The following is an 18,102-nucleotide window of genomic DNA, read 5'->3' as shown; positions in this document are numbered from 1 at the left end:
CACAGTATTACATTACATTAGTTTCAAGTGTACAACACAGTGATAAAACATTTATATACATAATTCTAGGTTCCAGCTATCACCCTACCAAGCTGTTACAATATCTTGACTATATTCCTTATGCTATACATTACATCCCGGTTACTTATTTATTTTACCATTGGAAGTCTGTCCTTTTTTTTTTTTTTTTTGTGAGGGCATCTCTCATTTTATTGATCAAATGGTTGTTAACAACAATAAAATTCTGTATAGGGGAGTCAATGCTCAATGCACAATCATTATTGCACCCCAAGCCTAATTTTTGTCAGTCTCCAATCTTCTGAGGCATAACAAACAAGTTCTTACATGGAGAACAAATTCTTACATAATGAATAAGTTACATAGTGAACAGTACAAGGGCAGTCATCACAGAAACTTTCGGTTTTGCTCATGCATTATGAACTATAAACAGTCAGTTCAAATATGAATACTCATTTGGTTTTTATACTTGATTTATATGTGGATACCACATTTCTCTCTTTATTATTATTATTTTTAATAAAATGCTGAAGTGGTAGGTAGATACAAGATAAAGGTAGAAAACATAGTTTAGTGTTGTAAGAGAGCACATGTAGATGATCAGGTGTGTGCCTGTAGACTATGTGTTAATCCAAGCTAGACAAGGGCAATAAAACATCCACGTATGCAGAAGATTTCTCTCAGAATGGGGGGGTGAGGTTCTAAGCCTCACCTCTGTTGATCCCCAATTTCTCACCTGATGGCCCCCCTGCGACTGTGCCTGTCTTAGGTTGTTCCTCCCTTGAGGAATCTTACCCATCTCTGGCTAACCAGTCATCTTCCGGGGCCATACAGGGAAATGTAAAGTTGGTAAGTGAGAGAGAAGCCTTATTGTTTGAAATGGTTAGCTTTTTATTTCTTTGCATATTTATGCCCTGTAGCTTCTATGCCCAGCATTTGTCTTGAGGTATCTTTACCACTTGGAAGAATTATGATACTCGGTAAATTTGATATGAGGCACTAATTCTACTAGAGGGTTGTAATTAGGAAGGAACTACCAATATTTTTAAAGTATACATCATTTAATGGAGTACTTCCTGCTAGGAACCCCACAGGAAAATGTACGCAATGTTTACAGCAACATTTGTGAGTTAGAAATAACCTAAGTGTCCCTTAATGTAAGAAATATTAAAATAAGCATCAAGTTATTATTAAAAAGGTCTTGCCTGAACAATGATTCTTTTATGTGTATTTCTGTAATTTAACCACTGAATTATTTTCTACAGTATGTTCTGTAGCACAAACAAGGGTATTCTTTAGAGCCATATTCTGTGGGTATTCTAGTGTGGCACTCAGCTCCTGAAATTTAAATGCAAGATGAAAATCCATTAACATTCTAGCAAAGCTACTTACGTACACTTTATCAAATTGATTATCTTAGTGATTATTTTCTTTCAGTCTTTACAGACATCATAAAGCTCTACCAAATTCCCTGACTTGCTCATCTAGGATTGAGAGGGAAATTGGCTTTGAGCCTAAGCTCGTAGTTTCTCCAGTGAATTTTACATGCCTTTCCTGTTCCCACACACCCTTAAAAAACGTTTTTATTCTGGAATATTTAAAGACTCACAGTAAGTGAACAACCCATGGGAGAGGTCCCGTGTACCACTGCCTAGCTTCTTCGATGATGACCTGACTGTAGTACAGTACCAGTCAGATCAGGAAATCCCACTTAACACTTTTAATGGCAACCCTTAACTTAAAGCTTTAAGAGTTCAATGAACAGTAATTAGAACTAAACATCCAGAGAAACATGGAAATGGGTAAGTGGATGAATACCTTAACATAAGAAGTGTTAGTGCCTGAAAAGATGACCCCTGTAACTCATAAAGTGAGTCAGGATCTTGCAAGTTACTTCATCTTTGGGCCTCAGATTTATAATTTGTAAAATGAGGGTAAGAGGCCAAGCCAGTAAGGTCTTTCCCAATGCCATGATTCTGAGTTACACGGAGCTGGTATTTTATTATCAGAAGACTATTTTCTGATCATATTTAAAATCTCAGTGTCAAGGCAGACGTGTGTACCAGTACAATCTTTTTTAGAAAGCAGTGTGACAAAAGCTCTAGGAATTTTAAATGTGCACTTTTTCCCCAGTATTCCACATCTATAAAGTCAACCCAAGTAGTAAATGATACATTTTCAAGGATCTTACAGCAGTATTTTGTAAGAAATAAGATACTGATATATGATACATTTATGCAACGTGATATTATTCATGGATATTTAAAGATGTTCATGTTTACACTGGTCAATTAGATGTGCAATAGCATTATGTCAAAAAAACAATGTACATACCTTAAAAAATACTTTACGGCAAAAAATGCTAACGTCTGAACTTTCAGCAAGTCATCATCTTTTTGCTGGGGGAGGGTCTTGCCTCGATGTTGATGGCTGCTAACTGATCAGGGTGGTGGTTGCTGAAAGGTCGGATAGCCAAGGCAATTTCTTAAAATGAAACAATGACGTTTGCAGCATCGATAGATTCCTCCTATCACAAATGACTTCCCTGGAGCATGCGATGCTGATAGTACTTTACACAGAAGTTCTTTCAAAATTGGAGTCAATCCTCTCAAACTGTGCTGCTGCTTTATCAACTAAGTGTATGCAATATTCTACAGCTGTCATTCAAGTCTTAAGAGCATTTTCACTAGTAGATTCCATCTCAAGAAACCACTCTCTTCTCATCGATAAGAAATAACTTTTCATCTGTCAAGGATGCAGCAATTCAAATATAATGAAGTTTGAAATACTGTGAGAATTACTAAAATGTGACACACAGACACAAAAGTGAGCAAGTGCTGTTGGAAAAATAGCTCCAATAGACTTTCTCGACCCAGGGCTGCTCAGTAAAACAACGTATGCTTGTATATATGTGGTATTGTGATGACTAGTGCTTAAGTACGTATCTGTTAAGTATATGGAAAGATTAAGGGACAGAAGGATTTATATGGCGGTGGTGATCTCTAGGAGCACAGGCTGGGGGCAGGGCTGGGGAGATGACTATCACTGTTCTTTCTATTTTTGAAATTACAAGAATAATGTCCACTATGCAAAATAAAAAGGTTCAAAGTGGCTCTAGTTCTTAAAAAAAAGTGTCTATCTGAATTATAAAGCACTAGTCATTACTATACGATTTATTATAAAAGTTCTGAGTTGAGATGTGCTGCCTTTATTATACTCTGTTGTTGGGTCCATCACTGGAGTTTCTCTTCTCTTCCACTGGCCTGCCTGCCTCTTCATGTGTCAATACCAAACTTTCAACATGGAGTTAAAAGTGTGTTTTAATGTCTGGCAGGGCTAGTTCTCTCGTATTCTTCCTTTTCAGTTTTCATAGTTGTTCTTGTGTGTCCTCTCAAGAGCAAACATAAATCACTCTTATTGGGAATAAAATTTAAAAATTAAACTAAGGAAAAAACATGTTTTGATGTTGAGTCTTACCTAAGAATATATCTTTTTTCATTTGTGCAAGTCTATTTTTTTGTCTATCAATAGTTTTATTTTTAAAAATTTACCTCACACAGATTTTAGACATGTCTTAAGTTTACACGTTTCTTTTTATGTTCTCTTTTTGCAATCAAAAGTGTTCTTTAAGTATATTTTCTAACTAATTTTATATAGTCTTCTATTCTCTTTTTAAACAATTTTATTGAACTGTACTTGTACATACAGAGAGGGGCACAAATCATGAGTACAGCTTGACAAATCCTCATAAAGCGAATGCACCTATGTAACCAGCACCTAGATCAGCAAACACCTTACCAGCACTACAGACGCCACCTGTAGCTTCCAGGCTTTGTTGAGCTCAAGAAGCCAGTTGAAAAAAATAACATACGGTTCCACTTACATAAAGTTCAAAAACAGACAAAACTAGTCAATGGTGATTTGAGTCGTGATAGCGCTTACCTTTGGGGATGGCTGTAGTGGATAAAAAGGGGGTATTGATTTCTGACACCACAGGTTAAGTTTTGCCTGTTTTGAACTTCATGTAAATGAATCAGAGTATGCAGTCTTTCATGTCTGGTGAATATTAATGATACATGCAAATTAATTATATACAGTAATTACTATTTTGCTAAGGTTCTCTTGTAGTCTTTCAACAAATTCCTTTGGGTTTCCCAGATATAAAATCCTATCCACAAATAGTTTTACAGCTTCTTTCCAATTCACCTATCTTTGTATTCTTTTGTCAGACTTTTATTGGCTAAAACCCCCAACACAATGTTAAGTAGCAGTGGAGATAGTTGGGCATTATGTCTCTCTTGTTTCTGACTTGAGCTGGAAAGTCTTTTGATGTGGCATTAAGATGCTGGCTTTGGGGCAGAGGTAAAATGTTTATGCATTAATCAATTTCTACCTGTTGAGTATATTTAACATGAATGAGTGCTCAATTCTGTCAAATGCCTTTTCTGCAAAGGTGGAGATGATTTTTCTCCTTAACTCTTCATAATATTAATGGATTGTCTAATATTGAATTATCCTTGCATTCCCATAATAAACCCAACCTAAGTCGATTTATTACTTTTTCAAAGTGCTGTTGGGATGGCTTGCTAACATATTGCTAAAATTTTGGCATTGATGTTAGAGCGGTATATAATTTCCTCTTTGGTACCATCTTTGTCAGGACACTATATTACTCACTTTTTGGAAGGTTTTTTTTTTTTGCACTTTGAGGTTCAAGGTTCTTTTTCTAGCTTATTTTAGGAGGGAAGGGTGCTCTAGGATGACAACCTTCTGGAATTGTTTTAATACTGGGACTATTTAAATCTTAAAGGTTGGGTAGAAACCCCCTTAAAAACTACCAGGGCCTGACGCATTTTTAGTAAGGAGTCCTTTAACTATTTGTTTCTTCTATGGTAGTTGGTTTGTTTTGAATTTCTGTATTTACTAGGGCAAATTTTGGCAACTTATATTTTCTAAAACAGTTATTTTTCTTTTATACAAAATTATTTGAAGTAGTCTTATCATTTTGAAAACTTTGTTTTATGGGTATTTCCCCCATCATTTGAAGTTTTGTCTTTTTTTTTCAGTGGTGGTTTGGGTATCTCTCTGCCCATTCCTCCTTCTTACTAATTCCATCCTTCCTTTTGGTTTGCTTTTTCCTCCAGTTTTTAAGACTTGGTTGGTTAATTTTTAGCTGTTAACATCTTTATTGTTAGAGCTCTAAGCACTGTACATTCCCTGCCATAACCGCGCTCTAACTGCGGGCACCCCTCCCCGTCCGTGCGGGGTCTGCCTGGTGTGCTCTGACCGTCTGCAGGGATGTTGCCCTGCTTATCTGCTTACTTCTGTTATGATTGGGATTTGACTGTTATCCTCCTCAGGAGAGTTTTCTTTTTGATGAAAGGAGTTTTCCTGTACTTTTAGGAAGGAGGGGGCCGCTCTAGGATGACTTTTTTTTAGCTCCATGGTCCACAAGCTCCCTTTTCTTTTTTTATAATGTGACTTAAAAGATGATGTGGGTCTATTGGCCTTCCAAACATTTATCTGGAATTTCTCCTCTCTTGTCCTACTGAACCTGCCCTTTCCAATTTGGATCCTATTTCTAGCAGGTTCTCCTCAGGGCTAGGCTTTGTTTTAGGTGTCAGATGTATATAAGACAGGGCACAGCCTGCTCTCTAGCACAGCCACCAGGCCTTACTACCGTGCCAGAACTCCCCTGCAAACGGAAACCTGTAGAAGCCCTCCCAGTTTCAGCCTGTTTCAGATTGGCCCCCCCCCACTTTCTAGTGAGATACTGAGGCTAATGTTAGAGTTCTCCTCAAGGCTGCCAGAAACCAGCTGCCTGCTGTCCACTTCTTTCCACACAGATGCTAAAACCATGTCATCCTCACTTATTTGTGAGGTTCTTGGGGACAATTTGTCATCTTGTTTTGTAGAATAGGGTCTGCGGCTATCCTAGTTATTCTGTATTCTTATGGGGGAGACTCAGACACTCCACTGCTGCCATTATCTTTGAGTTTAAACTAGATGAGATCTCCATTACAGAAGAGAGGTTTTAACAAAGCATTTTCACAATGTCATGACAGAAATTATAATTAGGAATTTACTGTATTTCACGACTATACTAAGGGCTTTACATGTATTATCTCATTTAATCTCAAACAACCTCCGGAGTTAAGATCATCCCCTTATTTTATCCATGGTGAAGTTAGGGTCCAAGACCACACAACTGAACTGGCAGATCTGGGATTTAAACACAAGTCTTCTGACTCAAGGCACCACCTTATCCAGCTGACTCTCAGACAGCATCAAGTCCAACAGGACCCAAACTACACACCACTGTTAGCAGAACTTCCATTTGAATTTAAATTCAATGTTTATAAATAACTATTTAAAGATCAAATAAAAATGAATGTGTATTATAGGTCAAAGCTGAACACACTGTAGATGATAAATGGGTTGAACTGTGTTGTAGGACCTGATAAACCTTGTTTTCAAGCAGATGCTCAAAACAAAGCTTCTCCCTCTGTCTTCTAAAATACACCATCCTGGAGCTGGGGTTAGAGCACAGGGAATAGTTGAGATTTCAGTCTTCGTATTTCCCTTCTCATTACAATACCACTGCTAAAGAACAAAGTATATATGTGAAATACTGTTTATACTTTATTAATAAATACTTTTCTTGTAAATAACTATTTAGAAAGTTAGTAGTAGTTTCTCCACAATTCACACTGGCCTGGCATTTTTGATGGATACGGTGCTGTGGAATATGAGCATTCACCGGTCCTTAAAGGCCTCTCCTAAGTATACCAGTTGGAGCCACACTGTAGTTTACAATCTTATGCCATTCAATTACACAAGGAGTCAGAAAATATTTCTTCAAAGTTTCATGAAATACTTTTAACCTTGGAATTCTCTTTTATTGATGAATATAGTATAGTTTCTATTACTTTCTTACCTTCAAACCACTAACGGTGATTCAGTAAAAACAATCTGGGTTTTTTACATAGTTCTAAAACTATTACAATAAGCTATTTTAACTCCTGAGGTCTAAGAGGTAACTACTTTGAGATGGGGATATTCTGACTTGCCAGGATTTAAACAGAAGCAACTAGAATAACTCATGGAAGGGTAACATCTGTTGTCAAGTTTATTTTTTCCCCAACATCAGAAAAATAACTTTATTTATAATTAAAAAAATAACAAAGTTGACTTTGGCAAACTGAGGATGCCAATAATAAATGAATCATTCTCCAAGTATATACTAGGTTTTCCTTGGGAAGGACCATTATTCCTAAACAGTGATACTAGTGATTTAATTTTTATACTGATACTTGTAGAATAATTCAACATCTATTATCACCAAGACTAACTTATATCCAGCTCCTTTATGAAGAGATTTCCCTCTCCATTTTAGTACTAGTCTTGTATCTTCAACATCATTGAACAATTTACTGATAAACTGATTACTAATGATGATGAGTTTTTACACTATTTCTTTTACTATTTGCTAGTTCATAGAATGAAAAAAACAAAACAAAAAAGAATGAAACCCCAGTCCTTTGAGACCTAAAAAGTACGTTTTCCTACCATTTATCTGAACATACAAAAATATAAAGACCATGTATGGAGCTATACCATTAAATTTACTTTAGTGGGTCTGTTTTTTCACTTCAATTTTTACTTATTTAATTTGAAAAAATTACAAGATTACCAGTTTGAAATTAGAGTCACTAACATACTAGGGGCAACAAACTAAAAAATCCAAATGGCTAAAAATAACTCAGTTATAAAAGTACATGTATAATTTACAATATCACATATCTCAGAAAAATAAACAAAACCACTAAATGTCTTTCCTTCTAGATGAGACTGTTTTTTCCCAGGGGAAAAACCAACTAATGATTTGAGATTAAAATCAAACATGACTGTTAATTCACCCCAGCAACATCCAAATAAATGACTCACACAGCCAAAACTTACCCATTCACTATCAAATACAGTTAATTTACTTTTCCCTGTTATATAATATTGTCTTAAAACATTCTTTAGAAAATTATTGTATTAGTTAAGCCTACTTATTCTTGCTCTGAAGTTAATTTCACTTCTATAGGCCATACAAGTTTAACTGGCACACTTAAGAATAAGACAAAATAAGTCATTCTTTTTTAAAAATTATGGAATCATCTGTTTTCAAAGACTAACCCCATATACTTAATTCATTAAAGCAATTTTCTACCATTAGCAGTCAAGCATTTAAAATGATAACTAAGTGCTCATCTGAAGATTATCAATGCTATGTGAATCATAAACTTGTTCGGAAGATTTGTTCCATTTTATAACATGATACAATTTGAAATGAAGAGCTTTTAAAAAAGATAACCTACATACATACAGTTAATTTGCCTCAAAGAACTTCTTAGAAATACAGTATAAACACTGAAGAGCCACAACAGAGTCCATTGTGGTTCAAACATCAACCAAGATTTTCTTGAAACCCAGTACAAAGGTTACTGGCTCAAGACCATATCCCAAAGTGCCATCAGCACGATATTTGATTGTAGACTCTATCTCTTAAAAAAAAGAGCACACTTGGTTATACATGGCTTTCAACCTTGAGCTACAGTTTTGCTACAAATCTCCCCACCCTCCCAGTCTGAACAAAGTCAGTCATGTGGAAATCTGTACATTCTCTGAGTACTGTTTAGAGTCCTTGGTCTTCCATCTCTGATGGAGATCTCGAAGGCGTTCAGAAGTCCGTGTGCTTATATTCAGGGCAGGATGAACTTTACAAATTCCACTTTCCTCCATTAGTGACAGGCCACAGATCCCAAAGTATGCATGCAAAGCATCTGAAAATGAGGCATTCTTATCACAAAAGGCATTCTTATTTGTACATGCTACACAATATTTTAGCTAAATACCTATTAAGCCCATCATCACATAAAAATAAATTTTAAAAAGTGCTAAATATAGTTTTTGAAATTTGCTTTCTCAAAGTCAATCACTAATTTTCAAAAAAATGAGATGGTCAAAATAAGATGTTTTATTTAAAAAAATATCATTAGCAAAGGCAAACAATAGCACAAATGAAGAAGTGAAATTCCCAACATCCTGAGTGATTAAAGGACAAAGAGGAAGAGTAGCAGTAACAGACTTTTCCCTTAGTGGGCTTTCCCCTTTGCTTACTACAGAATACGGAAACAAGGGGGTTTCACTCTATAGGATTAAAAGGAAAATAGTTTTCCTAAAAATTAAATAAGCCTCTGAATCTAAGCAGCAATAATACCTGCCCCACCAAATTTTACCTCTGACAATTCCTAAACCACATACTATCCCAATACTGTGTTCAGTGAAAGAACAATGAAAATAATTCATTCTGGAATGCTGCACCATATTTTACTTTCCTTTTTAGGGCAATGTCAGTCATTCAAAAAACATCTGACCTTACAAGGAAAACAAAGTCACATGCTATTTGGTTAAGATGATGTGAGTTCGCACCATGACAATCCTACACTGGCTTCACTAGTTCCCCATCTTCCTGGGGGTTAGTGACCCTCTTTCATGAAGGCAGCCACTGAAATCGCATGGCTATTGCCTTTCTGAGAGCCTTTTATGGCCTTGTGAACAGCTCAAGAGCTCGGCAGTGATGGGAACATTACAAAAAATATCGTAGCGGTCAAGAATTTTTTCTATTTTTATATAGCCATTATTTCTGGCTTCAAGAGCTATTAAAGTTCAAAACATCTTACCTAGTCAAATTTTGTCAGAAGAATTAAATAAAAAGTTTTACTTACATGACTATCATTTACTTAATGTGCTTAATGTTGTTTGTGAAAAAGTCACTTCACTAATAGAGGCCCATGTTAATCCCCTTTGATGTCTTTTCTGAGAATGCTTAGGTTTCCTCTGGTGCACTTTCCTCTAATTTTCGGACCACAAAAACTAACTTTGATTTTCCCTGCCCTATTTTCCTAGTAGTTATTCTAAAATTACAAAAGGCACAAAACAACATTAAAGTTTATTGTCTAGAAATGAGGAAACTTTCTAGGAAAAAAATGGAGCACAAATGAATTGAATAACATAAAATAGGATCTTATACTTTCTGGCAACGTAAAAATAAAACATTTTTTTCTCAAAAGTGTTTTTTTAAAAGCCAATGAAGCAGAACATAATTGTTTCAAACCTCAAATAGTTAAAACCAAATCAAAGCAAACCCTTTTCTTGTGGTGATGCATTCAAGCACTTTAGATATTATAATATGTACTTTTTCTTCGTAATAAAATGTCATTCTTTTCCTAAGTTTCTGCTGTAAATGTATATAAAATATCTGTGTCAAACCTGCTATTAGATTTATAGAAGAATAAGCTAATTTCAAAGAATCATGTTAAAACAATTATTCTAAAGGCTCTGTGAATAGGTCTTTCCACATAAATTCAATTTATCATACAAAGACGTTCTATGTTTTGTTGTATATATGCAATGAAGAAGACATTGTAACATATCCGTAAGAAGTACTACATCCAAGTAGTTACACAAATGTAAAGTTAGCAACTGATTTCTCCAGAAAAAAGCTTCAAGAATTTTCTTTTAAAAATACACTGTAAATTCTCAAAATGTACTTCAAGTATGTTTATACAAGAAATGTTTTCCAAGAGCTTGTCATTTCTCTATGCCCATTATTTATTAAAACAGTACATGCACAGACTGAAAACAGTAGCATCAAGACCAAAGTAATTCTCAATTTTCTTAAGACACTTTTCTAACATATTTACAGCTATGGTTATAGATACCAAAATATAGAAATATTATTTTGCTTTAGAAATTAAGATATATAAAACATATAAAGACTTCATACAGTTCAACAGCAAACAGCCTAAATAACCCAATTTTAAAAATGGGCAAAACGAATAGACATTTCTCCAAAGAAAATATATGAAAAGCCAACAGGTATATAAAAAGATGCTCCACAGCACTAGTCATCAGGGAAATGCAGATAAAAAGCACAATGAGATACCATCTCATGCCTGTAAGAATGGCCACTATGAAAAAGATGAGAGATAACAGATGCTGGCATGGATGTGGAGAAAGGGGAACCCTTGTGCATGGCTGGTGGGATTGAAAATTGGTGCAGCCACGATGGAAAACTGTATGGAGGATCCTCCAAAAATTAAAAATAGAAATACCATATGATGCAGCAATTCCACTTCTGGGAACATATCCAAAGGTAATGAAAACACTAACTTGAAAAGATATCTGCACCCCATTCACTGCAGCATTATTTACAACAGCTAATACATGGAAACAAGCTAAGTGTGTACACTGATGGATGAATGGATAAAGAAGCTGCAGTAAAAATATATAGTGGATATTATTCAGCCAAAAAGCATGAGGAAATTCTGCCATTTATGACATGGGTGGACCCTGAAGGCATCAAGCTAAGTGAAGTAAGTCCAGAGAAAGACAAAGACTGTATGATATCACTTATTGTGGATCTTAAAAAACAAAAACAGAAACAAAAAACCCAAATGTATAGAAAAAGAGATCAGACTTGGGGCTACGAGCGGCAGAAGGAGGTGGAGTTGGAGGACAGTGGTCAAAAGGTACAAACTTCCAAATGTCAGATAATTAAGTCCTAGGGATGTAATGCACGGCGTGACAACTCTGCCTCACAGGGCTCTAGGATACACAGGGAAGTTGTTAAGAGTAAATCTAAGATTTCTCATCACAAGAAGAACATTTTTTCCCCTTATTCTTTTCTTCTCTATTTTCTTTTTCTATCTACATGGGGAGATGGATGTTAGCTGAAACTATTATGGTAATCACTTCACAATATATTGTAAATCAAGCCATCATGCTAATCACCTTAAACTTGCAGTGATGTATGTCAACCTTTTCTCAATGAAACTGGGAAAAAAATACATAATTTCGCTTTAGAAATTAAAAGCATTGTACATTTTTTCTAAAGAAACATTTTGCTTGAAAATATAATTAAGTATGGATATGAGGAAGTATTCCTGCTCCTTCAGGTACAAAAATATGATTTCATGAGCCCCTTGTTTATATTTTGATTCAAGTACATACTCATAGCAACTGTATGATAAGAATATTTAGAGGTCCTAGACTAATAATAAAAACCATGATTCTACTGCAGTGCTGCAAAAGCAATCATCCTTTGCATCTAGTGTCATATATTTACAGCTAACATTTTGTCAACCTATTTATAAAAAATCTCAGTGTTTTGAATTATTTTTATCAAACTCTTAAACCAACATTTTGGGAAGCTGTAAATAGGTTCATTTTGCTGGAGGTGAAAACATAGGCGGAGAGGCAGGTAGCCTGGGGGACAATAGAAACAGGAGAGGAGCCAAACCCCGGGAGGGCCTTACCTGCTTTGCCAAAGAACTGAGTGCTGACGAAGTCTTTGCATGACTTTAATGTAGAATTTAGATTAGAGGTTCTCAATCATTTTTGCATCAGAGATCCCCCTAGAGCCTGAAAGTAGCTTTGGTTCTTCTCTTATTGAAGTGTCAATGTGGGCGAGGGGGAGGACTAGACCAGAAGCCGGAAGACTAAAGATAAGACTGTTGCAGAATGCTAGTCCTAAACTTGGGCCTAGTGCCAATGGAAGTGTGAGGGAAGGGTGGGGCAAGGATGTGATGAGTTTGGCTGGCATGCTAGGTCTGGGGGCCTGCAGAAGGCACCTGCAGATGCTGAGCAGGCAGTTTTATATTAGAATAGGCAGCTGGAAGTGAGTTCTGTCTAGGTTTGGGAAACAGCAGAATTATTCATATATTTTGGAGATATGTCATCATTAATATAGATTTTTCATTATTTCTAAAGAACCCATTTGAAAGTACTTATGAAATACAAGAACACTTCGCTCTTCACAGGGATCTATGCCATGCCTGAGTTTGGAAAACATGGAATATCATGTTGTATAAACATGTTTGGCTCTTGAGTTTCAGCCAGTAAATGGTAAGGGTTGAGATAGCAAAGTATTCACCTAAAAAATAAACTGAATCTGCTGAATTCAGAGAACAGAGTATGTACAGTGAGGGACACCTATATTCAAGACTTGAGATTTCTCATTTAATGGCTTCTGAAGAGTAAAACCTGATTACCTGTTGCATTCAGTAATTTACTCTACTTAGCTCAACAGATAGCTGATGATTACTGAATCAAGAGGACTCTATAGATTTTGAAGTGACTAAGTGATTCTCTATTTTGAATGGGGACAGGACCCATTCAGACCATTGCGTTACTGCGTCAAATGAAATAAGAAATTGCTAAGTGAAATACTCGGGGAAAAAAATGCAAACAATACCAACATCTTGATACTTCAATCCTTAAGGCCTTTATACTCTTCCCTCACTCCTCCACCAACATCCTAAATCTCCCCTCGGCTAAATAATTCACCTTTTTAAAAACATTATCTACTTTACATTTATAATTGTGGCTCAATTTTTTATCATATGCCCTTTCTGACAAAGATGCTTGAAGACCTTCTCATGAAATAAACAAAAGTAAAGCTGTATGGGATTCACACAAAAAATAAATTACCTGGATGACTATCTGGCCACTTGGCAAATCCCCCTACGAGGCGATCTTGAGTTGATAAGATGTAATTTCTATTTTTCTCAAAGTTAGTGTATTGGAAAATTTTCAGAAGCTGCAATGACATGACAAATATAAATTTACTAACATAAAACTTTCATATTGCCATTTGGCTCAATTTTCAGATATATACTGTTTAAACATGCTTTCCTCTAGCTCTTGCTCTCACGGCAGGCCTCTGGGGACTTGAAGCACTTAAAAGTAGTCAACCACATTATTACATGCTTTACCATCTTATCATATCTGCTTTCCTTCTCTGAATCCACTCCCACTTTTTTTCTTCAGAATCATGCTCAACTAGCCTCTCAATGTCGCAATTAGCAGGTTCAAAACAACTCCCCCAATTTGCTCAACTTTTTAAAAAGTGCAATTTTATCTACCCATATTTTAACCCTTATGATAAGCTTTTGAGCTTTTAGTTACAAACTGGTAGTAACTAGAACCAAAAATATTTTTAAAAGGAGAAACAAAAATTAACTAGATGCTAGAGAATTTTGTTTGAGAACAGCAAAAAAATTATAGCTCTTCAATTAGGAAATATAAAAGGTGAGACAAATATGATTCAAGCATTAAGGGTATTATGTAGCTTAAAGATTTAGGACATGTATCTGTCTTCTCTCTCAAGATTCCACTGAAAAATAGAAAAAAATAAAGGATGAATCAAACTGTGAAGAGATCAGGGGGTTGGGGGGCTTTAGCAGTAGACAAGATAGTTTTAGAGATTTCTGTAAGACATAAAGTAGCTAAAATTGTTAATTAATCAGAGAGCCATAGAAGATACTAGTGACTGATAAAGCATTACTTCTCAAAACGAAAAACAACCTGTAAGAATGTTATGGTACAAATAAACTTTTTCATGAATTCATTTTGATTAATTAATACAGTATAAGGAAAGAGACTCTTTAGAATCCTGAATGCTAGACACATTTTCCATCAAGTGGCACTTGAGTCATTACATAAAAAGAAACTATAATTTTAACACTGTACTTGGTTCAGCAATAAACAATATTTACATGATCATAGTAAGTGCTGATTACTGGTTTTCAAATTTTAGAATCAACCTACAGGCAAAACATAAAATACTTGATTATTGTTACTTAACAAAATATGAATATTACCCAACCTGTTATTATAAAAACTAATCTGACAGAATTAGAAGGTAGAAGAGGAGGAGAAAGGTTCAAAACTAAAAAATACACAACCAGTAACAATTTGCTGGGAGGCCAAATCTTCATTTTTCATAGCCGGGAATCAAAGATGATGTTGAAAGGTGAAAGGTAAAAAAATCAGCATGTTATTTAAAGTTATGGTGATATCCATAGGAAAAAAAATTTTTTTTAATGTTGAAAATGGTTGCCTTTAGAAAGCTGTCAAACACTACCGAAGTAATACCAAGAACCAACCTGAAGGGGCTCCTACTAGGTAAAGATCAGATAATTTGCACTTTATAAAGAACAATGTAATGGATTAAAACATAAAAATATATTAAATTCTATGAGTTCACAATGATACTCAAAGGGAAATAAAACCCTAAAACCCAATCATTTTATTGGAAAACTTTAGGGGATGCTGGGAACCAACTCACTATACCGAATGAACATTTTTAAGAGAAAGAATTAAGTTTATTTGTTTGCTTTCTTTGTACCAACTATACCTCAGGGTAAAGTAAAATTCTTCTTTACAAAAGAACTAGTTAATAGATTAGCATGTATAATGTGTGTGTGGTGGGGACGGGGGGGTGCCGTACAACACAGAGAAGACAAGTAGTGAGTCTACAGCATCTTACTACGCTGATGGACAGTGACTGTAATGGGGTTTGTGAGGGGAACTTGGTGAAGGGGGGAGCCTAGTAAACATAATGTTCTTCATGTAATTGTAGATTAATGATACCAAAAAAAAAAAGAACTAGTTAATAAATTTAAAAGGAATGATAGAATATCACCATTTTCCAACCCTTAATGACATAATGGATTTAAGCAATGATCTTCAGTGGCTGCTAAACCATTCATAACAAGTTGGTGAGGTTTTTATGTACCAGCAACAAACAAATCCCAAAGGAAATTAAGAAAGCAATTTCATTTACAGTGGTATCTAAAAGAATTAAATATTCAGCAATAAATCTAACCAAGGAGATGAAACATTGTATCCTGAAGACTAAAACACTGCTGAAAGAAATTAAAGCTCTAAATAAATGGAAAGACATCCCATGCTCACAAATAGGAAAACTTGACACTGTTAAGAAGTCAATATTTCCCAAAGAGATCACAGGTTCAACACAATCTCTCTCAATTTCAAAGCCTTTTTGGTAAGAAATGGGAATGTCAATCTTCAAACTCTTATGAAATTGCAAGGAGCCCCAAATAGCCAATGCAATCTTGAAAAAGAATCAAGTTGAAGGACTCATTCTTCTTGCTAACTTCAAAATTTACTACAAATCTTCAGTAACTAAAACAGTATTGAAGTGGCATAGGGACAGACATATGGACAAATGGAATAAAACAGAGAGACCCCAAATAAACCCACACATCTGTGGCCAGCTGATTTCTGACAAGGGGTAAGGACAGTCTCTTCAATAAATAGTACTGGGCAAGCTAGATATCCACATGCAAAAGAATGAAGTTAAGACCGTTACATGGATTAAAGACCTAAACTAAATAACTAAAGATGTACAACTGTTCAAAGAAATTACTGGGGAAAATCTTTATGACACTGGGTTTGGCAATGATTTCATGGATATGACAACCAAAAAGCACAGGTAACAAAAGAAAAATAGATAAATTGGACTTCACCAATGTGGTAATATACACAATGGAATATTACTCAGCCATAAGAAAAAAACAGATTCTACCATTTGCAACAACATGGATGGAGCTAGAGGATATTATGCTCAGTGAAATTAGTCAGGCAGAGAAAGACAAGTACCAAATGATTTCACTCATATGTGGAGTATAAGAACAAAAGAAAACTGAAGGAACAAAACAGCAGCAGAATCACAGAACCCAAGAATGGACTAACCGTTACCAAAGGGAAAGGGACTGGGGAGGATGGGTGGGAAGGGAGGGATAAGGGCGGGGAAAAAGAAAGGGGGCATTATGATTAGAATGTATAGTGCGTGGGGGGCACGGGGAGGGCTGTGCAACACAGAGAAGACAAGTAGTGATTTTACAGCATCTTACTATGCTGATGGACAGTGACTGTGAAAGGGTATGTGGGGGGGACTTGGTGAAGGGGGGAGCCTAGTAAACATAATGTTCTTCATATAATTGTAGATTAATGATACCAAAAAAAAAAAAGAGAAAGAAAGAAACTATTCCCCCACCACAACCCCACCAATAAAGGAGAGTAAAAAGGCCACATGTGACACTGTGTATCCTGGACGACAGTTTTTTCATTTGCTATAAAGAAACTGAGGCATGAAATCTGAATAATCTTTATAGATCAGATAACAATATTGTATAATGTTAATTTCCTGATTTGACCATTACACTGCAGCCTGTAAGAGGATATTCTGGCTTTTAAGAAACATACTAAACCACTTAGGAAGTAAAAAAAAAAAAAAATTGGACTTCATCAAAATTAAAAACTTTTGTTCGTCAAAGGATACCACCAACAGACTGAAAAGGCAACTATGGAATATAACTTGCAAATCATGTATCTGGATGGAGATTAACATCCAAATACATCAAGAACTCCCGCAAGCAAACAACAAAAAACCTAACATGATTTAAAAAATGGGCAAAGGACTTGAATGTTTCTCCAAAGAAGATGTGCAGATGGCCAATAAGCATATCAAAAGATGCTCAATATCACTAATTATTAGGGAAATGTAAATTAAAACCACAATGAGATACCACTTCACATACATTAGGATGGCTCAAACAAACAAACAAACAAAAACAGGAAAAAACAAGTGTTGGTGAAGATGTAGAGAAACTGGAACCCTCAGACATTGCTGGTGGGGTGGTAAAATGATATTCACTGTGGAAAACAGTGGTGGTTCTTCAAAAAGTTAGACATGGAACTACCATATGACCAGCAGTTCTACTCCAAGTAAATATGCAAAAGAAATGAAAGCAGGGACTCAAACAGACACAATGTTCAGTCACCTTATTCACAACCAAAAGGTGGAAACTACCTAAGTGTTCACAAACACAATGTGGTATGTACATACAGCAGAATATTACTCAGCTATAAAAACAAATGAAAGTCTGATATACACTACAACATGGATGGACCTTCAGAACACTGCTTTTTAGTGAAATAAGCCAGACACAGAAGGACACATATCATATGATTCCACTTATATGCTGCACCAAGAATAGGCAAATTCATAGAGAAAGAGAGTAGAGTAGAGGTAACCAGGAGGGAGGGGAGAATGAGGAGCTAACTGTTTAATCAGTACAGACTTCATGTTGAAGGTCATGAAAAGGTTTTGGGTGTAGACCATGGTGAGTCACAGAACACCATGAATGTGATCAATGCCACTGA

General features: G+C 35.6%; 1 protein-coding gene across 3 annotated transcripts in view; it reads right to left on the bottom strand.

Annotated features, from left to right (window-relative positions):
- Positions 1-6,645: 6,645 nt before the first annotated feature.
- The window catches only part of PGGT1B (protein geranylgeranyltransferase type I subunit beta), a 50,657-nt gene continuing 39,200 nt past the window's right edge, over positions 6,646-18,102 (bottom strand). Inside the window, exons 8-10 of one of the 3 annotated variants that reach the window (XM_036932524.2) lie at positions 13,561-13,669; positions 11,863-11,904; positions 8,712-8,849 (exon numbers count right to left, since the gene is read on the bottom strand). In XM_036932524.2, the coding sequence (XP_036788419.2) occupies positions 11,885-11,904; positions 13,561-13,669 (129 nt within the window). In that variant the 3' untranslated portion in view covers positions 8,712-8,849; positions 11,863-11,884. Of the gene's footprint in view, positions 8,850-11,862; positions 11,905-13,560; positions 13,670-18,102 lie in introns of all 3 variants that reach the window. The other 2 variants (XM_036932523.2, XM_057490761.1) reach the window with 2 other exon arrangements.

Source organism: Manis pentadactyla, chromosome 13 (genome assembly GCF_030020395.1).
Source record: "Manis pentadactyla isolate mManPen7 chromosome 13, mManPen7.hap1, whole genome shotgun sequence".
NCBI lineage: Eukaryota > Metazoa > Chordata > Mammalia > Pholidota > Manidae > Manis > Manis pentadactyla.
The sequence above is the reverse complement of the archived record's forward strand: the minus strand, read 5'-3'. Positions and strand labels throughout refer to the sequence as shown.